Source organism: Octodon degus, unplaced genomic scaffold (genome assembly GCF_000260255.1).
Source record: "Octodon degus isolate 3935 unplaced genomic scaffold, OctDeg1.0 scaffold00060, whole genome shotgun sequence".
Lineage (NCBI taxonomy): Eukaryota > Metazoa > Chordata > Mammalia > Rodentia > Octodontidae > Octodon > Octodon degus.
Genome location: NW_004524636.1, coordinates 1,460,402 through 1,472,309, shown reverse-complemented (window position 1 = coordinate 1,472,309; position 11,908 = coordinate 1,460,402). Strand labels below are relative to the sequence as shown.

General features: G+C 50.7%; 1 protein-coding gene and 1 pseudogene across 2 annotated transcripts in view; one reads left to right on the top strand and one right to left on the bottom strand.

Moving 5' to 3' along the window:
- Ubox5 (U-box domain containing 5) overlaps positions 1-7,694 on the top strand; it is a 15,505-nt gene extending 7,811 nt beyond the window's left edge. The window contains exons 3-4 of one of the 2 annotated variants that reach the window (XM_004634252.2): positions 3,610-3,771; positions 7,031-7,694. In XM_004634252.2, the coding sequence (XP_004634309.1) occupies positions 3,610-3,771; positions 7,031-7,239 (371 nt within the window). In that variant the 3' untranslated portion in view covers positions 7,240-7,694. The remainder of the gene's footprint in view (positions 1-3,609; positions 3,772-7,030) is intronic. The other variant, XM_004634253.2, reaches the window with a different exon arrangement.
- On the bottom strand, positions 1,674-2,299 carry LOC105742561 (annotated as a pseudogene).
- Positions 7,695-11,908: the final 4,214 nt, after the last annotated feature.

Sequence of the window (11,908 nt, the reverse complement as noted above, 5' to 3'; positions counted from 1 at the left end):
TGGAACTGAGGAATGAACTCAGGCCCTTGTACTTGGCAGGCAAGTGCTTATTCTACTGAGCCATCTCCCCGGCCCCAGGAACCGGGTATTGAACTCAGGCCTTGGCGCTTGCCAGGGAAGTGTTTATTCCACTGAGCCATCTCCCCAGCCCCTTGTTGTTGTTGTTGTTTTGCAGAACTGGGGATTGAACTCTCAGGCCCTCACGCTTGCCAGGAATGCACTTATTCTACCGAACCATCTCCCCGTCCCTTAAAAAGCAATTTGAAGATGAACTTTTCTAGGCTAGATGTGGTGGTGCATGCCTATAATCCCAGTGCTCAGGAGGTTGAGGCGGGAGTATTGCTGTGAATTTGAGGCCAGCCAGGCTGCATAGTGAGTTTCAGGGCCAGCTCAACTACATAGTGAGACTGTCTCAAAAGCAAACAAAAGGGGCTGGGGAGATGACTCAGTGGAAGAAGCGCTTCCCTGGCAAGCATAAGGGCCTGAGTTCAATTCCCATTTCTGCCAAAAAAAAAAAAAAAAAAAAAAAAAAAAAAAAAAAAAAAAAAAAAGAAAGAAAAAAGAAAAAAAAAAGCAGTAAACAAAAAAAAGCAGCAAACAAAAACTTTCCCCCTAAGATGATAGTTAACACTTTAAAACCATTTTAAAAATGTTAAGAAGTGGGGGCCTGCCCCTTAGCTCAGTTCTTTAAGTGCCTGCTTCAACAAAGCAGTCAGGCTGTGGTTCAATCCCCAGAACTCAAGCCAGCCAAACCTAACCTGAAGGTATTCTGAGCCAGCAAAAAAAAATCCTAAAACTGATAAGAAGGGCCAGCCTGATAGCTCAGCAGACTAAAGCGCCTGCTTCAGCAAAGCACAGTGGCTGGGGTTTGATCCCCAGTATGCTGTGCTGTACCTGCCCCCCCCCCCAGGGCTCACAAACTGGCATGGTGGCATGCCTGTCATCCAAGCACTTGGGAGGCTGAAAACAGGAGAATCACTACAGGTCAGATCTACATAATGAGACCCTGTAGACCCTACCCTCCACATAGAAAAAATAAAAATGATAAGCGAAATAGCTTCCAGAAATAAATTCACAAGCCGGTGAGATAGCTCAGTGGACTAACGCACCTGCTTAGGCAAGCACAGGGACCTCAGTTCAATCACTGGCACCACATGTAACACCAGCCCCGCCTCCAGGGCAGGCTGAGCCAGCCAATGCCCAGCGCTGTGGTGGCACACACATGTAATCTCAGGTGTGGGGTGGCTGAAAACATGAGGATCACCACGAGTCCAAGCTGTGTAGTGAGACCCTGCAACAGTGAAATACATTTTTATTTTTTTTAACAATTTTCTTAAAATTTTTAATTTATTTATTTATGTGTGTGTGTGTGTGTGTGTGTGTGTGTGTATGTGTGTGTGGCCAGCTCAGCCCACCAGGGGGCGGGGCTGGCTGGCATGTGGTGCTGGGGGATTGAACCGCGGTCCCTGTGCTTTGCTAAGCTTGTTCTAAGTAGGTGCCTTAGACCACTGAGCCATCTCACCAGCCCGAAATACATTTTTAAAAAAGAAATTCACTCTCAAAAAAAATTTAAACATCCCAATTAGAGGTTTTTTTTTTCCCATTTCATTGTGATGCTGGGGATCAAACCTACGGTCTACTAGGGTTGTCCTTGGCAAACGGACACCACCCAACTAGTTTTTATCAAAATTTACTATGATGGGATCATGTCTTGTTGTCTTCACAAATTTGAGAACATCTTCAGGGCTCAATCCCTTGCTGGCAGCATTGGCCGTTGGATGAAAATATACCTTCTCATGTCTACCTTGTAGAAAAGCAGAATCCAGAACAAATTTCACATCTCCATCATTACAGAAGAACGCCAGGAGTGTAGCACAACCTTGCCAACTTTTAGTTTTTCTAACATGGCTGTTTCATCAGCAAACTGCAGAGTTCCACTCCCAACTCCTAAGTGCTTGGCAAGATCATTTAAATTAACTTGTCTGGGACCGGGGAGATAGCTCAGTGGAATAAGCACTTGCCTGGCAAGCGCAAGGGCCTGAGTTCAATCCCCAGTTCCACCAAAAAGAATAAGTTAACTTGTCTGTCATGAAGAACTGTTACCAACCAATAGCTTCTTTTTGTCTTTAAGAAAAAGATTCTTACTATGTGCTCCTTTCAGATGCTGTATATGAGGCATCATTTCTTCAACTGTAAACACCTCGGAGTGCTCCACAACCTCTGTGCGGGTGGCCAGGGCACCGAGGCACTGCTCTAGGTCTGCCTGTAGATCTCTCCCCGCCATCCTTCGGCCACACTGTCGACGCCAAGGCAGCAGTTTTTTCTTTGATGGCTTTTTTTCACCCTTATGAAAAAGGGGAAGGTGCTCTGCTTAGATTTTATCATTTTTAAAAATTTCCTGTCTGGGCTGGTGAGATGGCTCAGTGGTCTAAAGCACACTTAGAACAAGCTTAGCAAAGCACAGGGACCGCGGTTCAATCCCCAGCACCACATGCCAGTCAGCCCCGCCCCCTGGTGGGCTGAGCTGGCCACACACATACACACACACATAAATAAATAAATAAAAATAAAAATAATAAAATTTCCTGTCTTTCTGTACAAGGTCATACAAATAGCTTGTTTAATGGTTACATCTGTATCCTTGGTTTGGAGAGTACATTTTAGCTAACATGACCTAAAAGCTTCTGGGAGCATCTGAGATGCAATTAATGAAACAAAGAGAAAAGTGCTTAGACCTCTGTGGAAGACTCAGTAGTTGGTGTTGGCCGTGGTATGTGGTGTCAGGACTGTGTCCTGGGCTGGAGAGTAGCTCAGCAGTCTAAACGCCTATCTGGCAAATTCAAGGACCTGGGTTTGGTGCCTGGTACCACATGCCGTGCCGCCCCTGGGGTTATGCCTGTAATCCAGCACTGGGGAGGCTAAGACATCACTGCATGTCTGAACTGCATAGCAAGACCCTGTGTCCTGCAACTATAGAGGAAACAGTGCACTCCTGTTTGTGGTAGTCTTGCAAACTCTGCCAGGCAGGTCCTGGGGCCTTACTTGGGCACCTGTCTCCAGTCTCATTTTGCCATCACCTTCATCCTATAGCAGGATACTTCAGATGTATCATGGTTTGGCAAGAGTGCAAGAGGTCGTGTACCTACCAGGAGAGGTGACACACACCTGGAGAGTGCAGGAAGCAGCCCTGAAAGGTGTAGGGGCCTGAAAGAGAGAGCCTAGGAAAGAAGACAGACTGCTGGGGAGGGAAGAGGGCCAGGTTCAGGGGACAAGCTGGCCTTTGCTGTCTGGCTGTGTCCCTCAACAACTAGAAACAACTTTTAGGGAGGTGGTGCAGTTCTGTGTGGAACCACAAGGTGTCCTTCTGCCCCACTTTTTGTCCAGTAAAGGGGCACTTGAGCTCATCCAACCTTGAAGGCGTGGTATGGGTTGACTACCCTTCCCTGGAGCAGTATTCTGTCTGCATGATCCTGGGAGATAACAGGAAAATTTCTGTATATTTGCGTGTTTCTGGGGTCGGAAGAGCTGTTTTGTAGTCCTCAAAGGACTCGTGGGTTTCCTTTTACATCACCTCTCTCTGGATGTTGTAGTGTGTGCCTCTCTCAACAGAACCAGTGTCACATGAGCAAAAGCTGTCACAAAGCTTGGAGATGGCCTTGATGTCCACCCTTGGCTCTATGCCTTCCTTCACAACCCGACTGAATAGGGGACTACTCCAGCACATGGGTACACGAGCAAGCAGCGCCTCCGGGAGGCCAGATGTGGGCTCAGGTAACCAGGCCATTGTCTCCTTGGTGGTCTGTCTCTGTGTGGGATGCTGGACCTCCTCCCAGGGTACCAACTCCCTCTCAGTGCTAAGTGCTAGCTTGGGGAAAGGCCATGCCTGCCTTCTCAGTGGAGGTGTGGGCTGCCTGGAAGTGCTCACAAGGGAAGGGCCTTCCACAGGCAGTCTTATTCCTGCTGTAACTTGGGGCCAGCTACCCTCTGCTGTGTTGTTTTCTAACATCCAATGTTATTCTGTCCTAAAGGCTTATGTTTCTCTCTGTTTTCCTAACTTGCCTGTCTCCCATCTGGTAGCTGGGGGACTTTATGTGAGGGGAAGTTCAGAATTTAGGATGTGTGGGGCAGGGGACATAACTCAGCAGTCTAAGCACCTGCCCGGCAAGTGCAAGGACCCGAGTTCAGTCCCTGGTACCACATGCCATGCTGGCCCAAGAAATTGGCGTGGTGGCACACATTTGTAATCCTCATGCTGGGGAGGCTGAGATAGGAGGATCACTATAAGTCTGAGCTACGTAGTGAGACCTTGTACAAAAAAAAAAAAAAAAATCAGGATGTCTTAATCACTTCTTTCTGTTAACATTTTCATGTGTCCTAAGTGGTAGTCTACTACAGCAGTTTTTGCCTAAAATGGATATGGGCCCATATTGTATGGTAGAATCTATTAGAGTACAAAGTGAGAGCAGCCTACTGGGGTACTTCTTACCAGGTGATGCCTAGTGGCAGACAGCCAATTCCACCTGCCTACACAAAGCTATCCCTTTGGCATCTGGATTCCAGGCCACCTCTGTGTCTCGCTTTGCCTACTCCGTGTCGGCCTTGACCATTCCCAAGACCCTGTGTTGGCAGAGCGACCCCAGGTTCAGTGGCTGCTGCCCTCTCGGCATCGTGACGTGTGCTCCCTTCCAAGTTGTTTGCTCTTGTGTCCTTTTCCTTCTGTCTTCAGTGTTCTTGTTTCAGTTTCCATTGCCAACTTTCTTCTCCCCATCTGGCCCTGGACTCTCCTCTTTCACTCCAGAGAGAGTCGCTTAAGTGCTGTCATGGCTTTTTCCTTGACACTCAGACCCTGGCCTCCTTCACTGCTTCTCAGCCTCTTTTCCTGGTGTCTTGACCAAACGCCAATTGCCACTGCCCCCAGCTGCTCTGAGGCTCGCCTCCCCTACCCTCTTCAGCCCACCTGGATAAAGAGCAGCGTCTTCCATTGGCTCTGGCCTTTAACACAGACATCATCCCCACTGTCTTTCAGTATCCTCTACTGCATCCTACTTTTTTTTTTTTTTTCCCGGATCCAGGGATTGAATTCAGGCCCTTGCGCTTGGCCAGGCAAGCACTTATTTTACTGAGCCATCTCCCTGGCCCCAGCATCCCACTTGTCAAGGCCGTTTGTCCTTCTCCAGGGTGGATCTCTGCTGAGTCTTCTGTCCTCTGTGTCCCAGGGCTTCACCTTGGTGGCAGCTCCTATTCTCCCGACAGGCTCTGCAGTGGCTATGCTGGTTGGTCCCCATGGCCTCCTTGCTTCCCACAGAGGAGTCAGAGTGCTCTTAAAATGTTAACAGGGTCCTAGAACTGACCTCTTAGGGTCCTTCTCAGCAGGCCCCTGAGCTGAGACTGTACTTCCCTGTACCCTCCTGTAGGACCTATGTGTATGGGTGGTCTCCTGCCCTCTGTGTCGCCTGAAGCCATACTGTCACTCCTCATACCCTATCCTTCCTTTCTTAATGACCTTTGTTTGCTGTCTCTGAAATGTCCCTGGGGTTCTTGGCTCCCAAGACCCTTTAATGAGACCTCCAGCCTTGTATGTATCTGGTGTAGTGCAGTTCCGGGGGTGACTCTCAGGACACTGGAGAGTAAGCCTGTCATGGTAGCAGGCCCAGAAGCACCCAGCACAGAGCCTGCATGGAGGGCCCTTGGGAAATGGCAGTTGCTGTCTCTTTCCTTCTGCTTATTTGCCTCATTCTGTCTTCCCTCCCTCCCCGCTTCTCCTTCCCTTCATCTTTGAGGTCACTGGTAAGGAAGGGAATCTTTGGAGTCATTGTGTGATTGTGAGACCCATCGTGCTCCAAAAGGAGTTGGGTGCCAGTTCAGGGGCTTGGTTCCTGGTCCCTTCGTGCAGATGGCACAGCCATTCCTCACATTCTAGTGGAGCCCAGGCTGTGTGAGAGGCTTTGCCAGGTCCGAAGGAAGCACAGAGAAGCATAGGGGTGGATCTTACTCTTGGCTCCAGAGGCAGGGAGGAGCCTACGGCATAGGAAGAGCTGAGAGGCTCCAGCAGCACAGGAAAGATCAGTGTAGTGGCTTCCAGGGGGTGTGGCCCGAGCCAGGTCTCCAGCCAGGGCATTCTGTGCAGAAGGAGCAGCAGAGTGCAGGACAGCACTGTCTTGATACTGCTGGACCTAGCAGAACAAGACTGAGGGTGAAGTGGATGCTGGATAGGTCAGGCAGGCACTTTCTGAGTGGGCTGGAAAATGGCCAAAGTATGGGGTCAGGCTGTACTTGTGCAGTGTTAGGGAGAGATGGTGAGACCAGAGCAGAGAGAGCCAGAAAAGGAGATGCACAGGTGGCCTGCGTTATGGGACAACCATGGATAGAGCGGGGCTAGGATCAAGGAAAGTCTCCAAGGCAGATAGGTTTGTGGTGCTTTCAGGACCTCCTAAGTGGTGGTGGCTAGAAAAGTGGTCACAAGGCAAGTGCAGCACCCACTTCTCATTGTGTGTGTGGCGGGGGGGGGTGGTTTGGGGGTGGGGGGGGGGGGGGGGGGGGGTCAGCTTTCTCTGGTGAAGGCTGCAGGAGGGAATAGCCAGGGGCGAGGTGCAGAGGCTGGAGCCTGAGGGAATCAGAAGTGGAGTGAGCCTGCCCAAGAGGCTAGGGCAGCATAGGAGAGGGACTGTGAGGTCTGGAGGGGGCTGCAGACAGACCTCAGCTGACCCCCCTGGTGGCCTCCACTCACCTGACTCCCTGACCCTGGTACCTGGGGCCACTTTCTGTGTACCCTTTCTTGCACTTTAGCTGTATGAGTCTGTGTCTTGCTCTTGCCTTGGCAGGGGACGTATACCTTGCTAAGAGACCGGGAGAAAGGGCTAGATACCAGCTCCTCTCAAGCAGTCATGGAACACCCAGGTTCAGAGGTGGTACAGGGCCTTCCTCCCTGCTCCAGCTGCCCAGGGAGGAAGGAGCTTGACTGTGCAGTTTTTCACACAGATGAACCCTGGAAAACCCTCCCTAATCCTGGTCTGTTCTCCTGATTTACCAGGGCAAGCTGGGTGCACCCCAGGCTCGGAATGCACCTCCTGCAAAAGAATGTTTTCTTCCTACTTCAAAAAGGAGCCCATGTACAGCCTGCCCTGCGGCCACCTTCTGTGCCGACCCTGCCTAGCTGAGAAGCAGCACTCCCTGCCTATGACCTGCACAGCCTGCCAGCACCCCTTCGCCAGCCAAGATGTGCTGCGGGTGCACTTCTGAGTGACCAGCCTCCACCAGAGATGCCCCACCAGGGAACAGGATTGGGGTCGCAGCCCTCTGTGGTCTGGCCAGTGACAAGCACAGAGCTACCTGATCTCTTTTCAGGCTTTGTCACCACACAGTGCAGCACAGGGACAGGGTGGGGCTGTGGGTTCACTTCTGCTCAGGTGGCCACAAGATAACAAAGCCATAGGCTGGGCTGGGAGGCTGGGGAAGATGTCCCTGCCTTCCTGTACCTGCCATGCCCTGTCAGCACCTACCCAGGCCAAGAACCCCTGCTAAAAGGCACCCCACATTGTCTGCACACCCCCTCCCAGCAGGGCCTGTGGAGTGGAACACAGTGGACTGCTCAGGGTCACTCAAGTGGACACATGGAGTTTGGGGTGCATGAGTAGCCCCTGTCCCTAGCTGGCCAACACTCAGAGCCTTAATAAAGTGATGGTTGACATCTTCCTTGGGAAGCCCTTGTGTTGTATTCCTGTCCTTGCATCCACCAAGTGACTGTCACAGAGCTGCCATGAGTAGTCACAGGCTGATTTTTGTCAACAGCCTAAAAGGACAAAAGCTGGAGTTTTCAGTCTACCGTGTGTGCGCACACGCGCATGCGCCAACACACACCCCTGCTTGGGGCTTGCAGTGGGCATCACCCGGGGAGGCTGTGGTGTAGTGTCTCTGCCAGGCACCAGCACACTGCTCTCATGAACTTCTGTGCTACATGTGGCACATTTCAGGAAAAATACTTGCTTATGGGGTGCCATTGTTTTTTTTCTATTCAGAATTCAGCTTTATGGGGTCCCCAAACATGAATTCCTACAACTTTGCTTACCCTATTGAATAGTACCTGGTCACCAGAAGACTCAGAGAGAAAATAGGCCACACTGTCCTGTGCCTTCCAAGCACCCTGGGAAAGGAGCATCCCACCGCATGCCTGCTTTGTCCTTGAGGTTAATGGCAAGCCTTGTGGACAGGCCACCCAGGGCTATAGTGGGATACAGAGCTCAGCATTTGTGCCAGGGAAGCTGCATTTGTGAGTTCTCATGGGATTTGTTCACACAGGTGGCTGCAGAGAGGTGGCCACCTCCTTTCGCTCCTCCCTGGCATGCACTTGGGTACGGCCCTCATGTGACCCCTCAGGGTCTACACAGACAGCCCAGTGGGCCCTTGGGCTTCCAACACCTCCACCCACGTAAGAGCTGCCTGCTCTCTGCTGTATTCCTGGGAAGCCCCAGCACGCAGCAGTGCACCACACCCCAGCCCTCCACAAGCAGCTCCATCCTCAGTGTTTGTCAGTGTTGAGTGCTAGGAGCCTTTTTCTGTTCTCCTGGAACCCAACTGCAGGGTGGGCAATCAACCCAGAGTGACCAGATGAGAGCAAAGCCTCCTCCTGGCACAGGAGCTGGAGACTGCAGGGGCCTGGGGACTCCATCGTGCTGGGCTTCTGTTCCCCAAGCAGCTGTGGGAAACAAGGCACAGGAGCCACCAGAGGGGCAGGAGTTGACCTGACCCAGGTGGAACCACCCTCATACTCCCCTGGAGATGTATCCATTGTTTTCTTGTTTTATAGATTCCCCTAAAAGGTAGTCTGTTTTCACTACTCTTGCCTTGAACATGCTGAGCCTCACCGGACTCTATCTCTTCCAGAAAAATGGGAATAAAATTTCTCTTGCTACCAACTGGGCCTCAGGGCAGTTTATTTTTCATCAGAGCCTGGGGCCAGGCACAAAGTGGCTTCCTAGTAAACACACAGAGTTCAGCTCCACTGACTGAGAAGACTTGGGGCTCCATGACTTTGCCACACCCCCACTGCCCTCCAGGTGGCCCTGCCCCTCTGACTGCGTGGAGCTCGTGTCTTCTGATGTCTTTGACTTGGGGTGGGAAGCAAGGAGCTTGAGGCTTGTGGGAGGTTCCCTGTGGGCAGGGTGATGGGCAACTCCATGAGGCCAAGGTCCTTGGCAGCTGTCTCCAGATGTCCATCCCCAGCATGCGCAAGTGAGGTGTGGCTGAGTCCTCTGTGGGCACAGAGTCTCCAGTCTTCGGTTGCTTCCTGTCCTTACTTGCAGAGGTTGGGCCACGCCAGCTGCCATTGCCCAAGTTGGTGGAAGGGAGGCCCTGTGAAAATTAGCCCCAAACATAGAAGTAGAAGAACCAAATGGCCAGAAAGAAAAGGAACAGCTGCTCAATGCTCACAGAGAATCCTGTCTCCCTGCAGCCAAGCAGCTGTGCTCTGCAGCCCCTTGGTGCTGGGGCTGAGCAGGCACCCCTAGCCCTACACTTGTTCTGCTTCTTCCTATAGGTCTCCAGCTTGAGGCCACTCAGCTGCTGGGCACCTTTCCATTCCCCAGGAAACGCAGGAAGTAGGTCTACAGACAAAGAGAACTACCCCTGTTGCTCAGCCTCCCCTGGTGGCATTGTGATGCTGGCCTGACTGCCATTGTGATGGCCATAGGGGTGGGGGTGGGGCTGCTGCAGGTTGGGCCCCTCCTGCAGAGCTGGGGTGGGGTGGGGTGTTAATGAGCTCTCTGCCCAGGCCTGCTGTCACCTGGCCCTGTCTCCAGGGGCCTGCTGGCTCCCTGCCCAAGGCCTGCTGTTACCTGGCCCACCTGCGTGTTCAGGAGGGGAAGGGCTGGGTTTTTGAATTGGTGAAAGCTGCACTGTCCAGTTTAGTAGTCTCTAGCCACACATGTGGTTCTTGACTTAAAAACAAATATAATTTAAAATGCAGTTCCTAGCCATATTTCTATAGTAGTCTCATGTAGCTGCTCTATTGGACCACACAGACCATGACCTGTTTCACCACAGCACCACTGGTGCTAGATCAAATTGGAACTTGGCGAGGCTATCCCTGGTGAGCCCCTTATTGCTATGAGCCTGTCCACGGGGAGAGGAGAGAAGACCCTACTTTGGAAGAGCAGCAGTGTGTGGGATGGGGGGGGCAGAAATAGATGAGCTTGAACCCCATTCCCCATGCACCAGACAGTCGCCATAGCCTTAGGTGGCAGCCACTGACCTGCACTCCCTTTCATACAGAAAGTTGCTCCAAGTGGCCTTGCTTGCCACTGTTTTTTTTTTTTTCCCAGAACCAGGGATTGAACTCAGGCCCCTGCCCTTGCCAGGCAAGTGCTTATTCTTCTGAGCTATCTCCCCGGCCCCTGCTTGCCACTCTTGATGGCTCAGAGGTTGGTTCAATGTGCAGACCAGCACAGAGATGATGTGAAGGAGGATCAAAGCTTTGGGGTGGTGGGCACGTTTTTTTCCATGAAAGTTGCACCAATAACAAGATGACATCATCTGTAACTACATGGTCAAAACATGACTGCTTGACATTTGCTGTTTTTCCTTCCAGTACTATTCTATAAAGAAAAAGGGGGTTTTGTCATTGTTTGGGAGGACATTGTTTTTGCTATGCTGGGGATCAAATCCAGGACCTCAAATCCTTGGCATCCTTGGAGGGAAAGAAAAAACAGCTTGTTTGCAGGTGGAAAAGATAATACAAAGCAGTGAAATGGCTACTGTAAAAGTCCAAAACTAGAGCTAAGAACTCATGAAAACTTAGTGTACTATAAAAGGTAGAGGGCCGGGGAAGTGGCTCAGGAGAATAAGCACTTCCCTGGCAAGCGCAAGGGCCTGAGTTCAATCCCCGGTTCTGCAAAAAAAAAAAAAAAAAAAAAAAAAAGAATCACAAATCAATAGTACAGGGCTGGGGAGATAGCTCGGTGGTGTAATCACCGGCTTGGCAAGCACAAGGACCCAGGTTTGATCCCTGCTCTGCCAGCCCCGGAACCCAGGTGCGCTGTACTGCCCCAAAACTGGGAGTGGTGATGCATGCCCATAATCCCAGCTGGGGAAGCTGAGCCAGGAGGATCACTACGAGCCTGAGCTGCATAGCAAGGCCCTGCACCAAATAAATAAAAGATTAGGAAAACAACAAAAAGCAAGTTAAAGTACAGATGGACCTTTCAGCAAGCCACTGGGAACAAGAAACTGGGTAAGAAGCAGAGGAATCTAGGATGATATGCAAGTTTCAAGTAGTATTGAAAGCCACACTGGTGGATATGTAATAATAAACATCTTTTTTTTTTTTAATTTTATTTATTTATTTATTTGTGTGTGTATGTGTGGCCAGCTCAGCCCACCAGGGGGCGGGGCTGGCTGGCATGTGGTGCTGGGGGATTGAACTGCGGTCCCTGTGCTTTGCTAAGCTTGTTCTAAGTATGTGCTCCAGACCACTGAGCCATCTCACCAGCCCAAACATCTGTTTTTAATATGCTAAAATAAGTAGAGAAAGATAGCCAGGAATGGTGGCGCTCTTTTGTAATCTCTGCTTTCTAGCAGGTTGAGGCAGGAGGCTCATAAGTCTGAGCCCAGCCTGGACAATTTAGTGACTTGGCACAACACTTGTTTCAAAAAATTTTTTAAATGTACTTGGGAAAAAAATAAATAAATAAAATTAAAAAATAAATGTACTTGGGTGGGGCCAGCATTGCAAGCTGGGGATCAAACCCCAGCCCCTGCGTCTGCCTAAGCAGGCGCTTTTTTTTTTTTTTTAAGCAGGCACTTTAATCCACTGAGCTATCTGGCCAGCCCATGAGTGGCTTTTCAACATGTAAAAAATCTTCAGTTTTGTTCATAATATGTTGAAATAAAAAGAACCCCAAAATATAACTTTTTA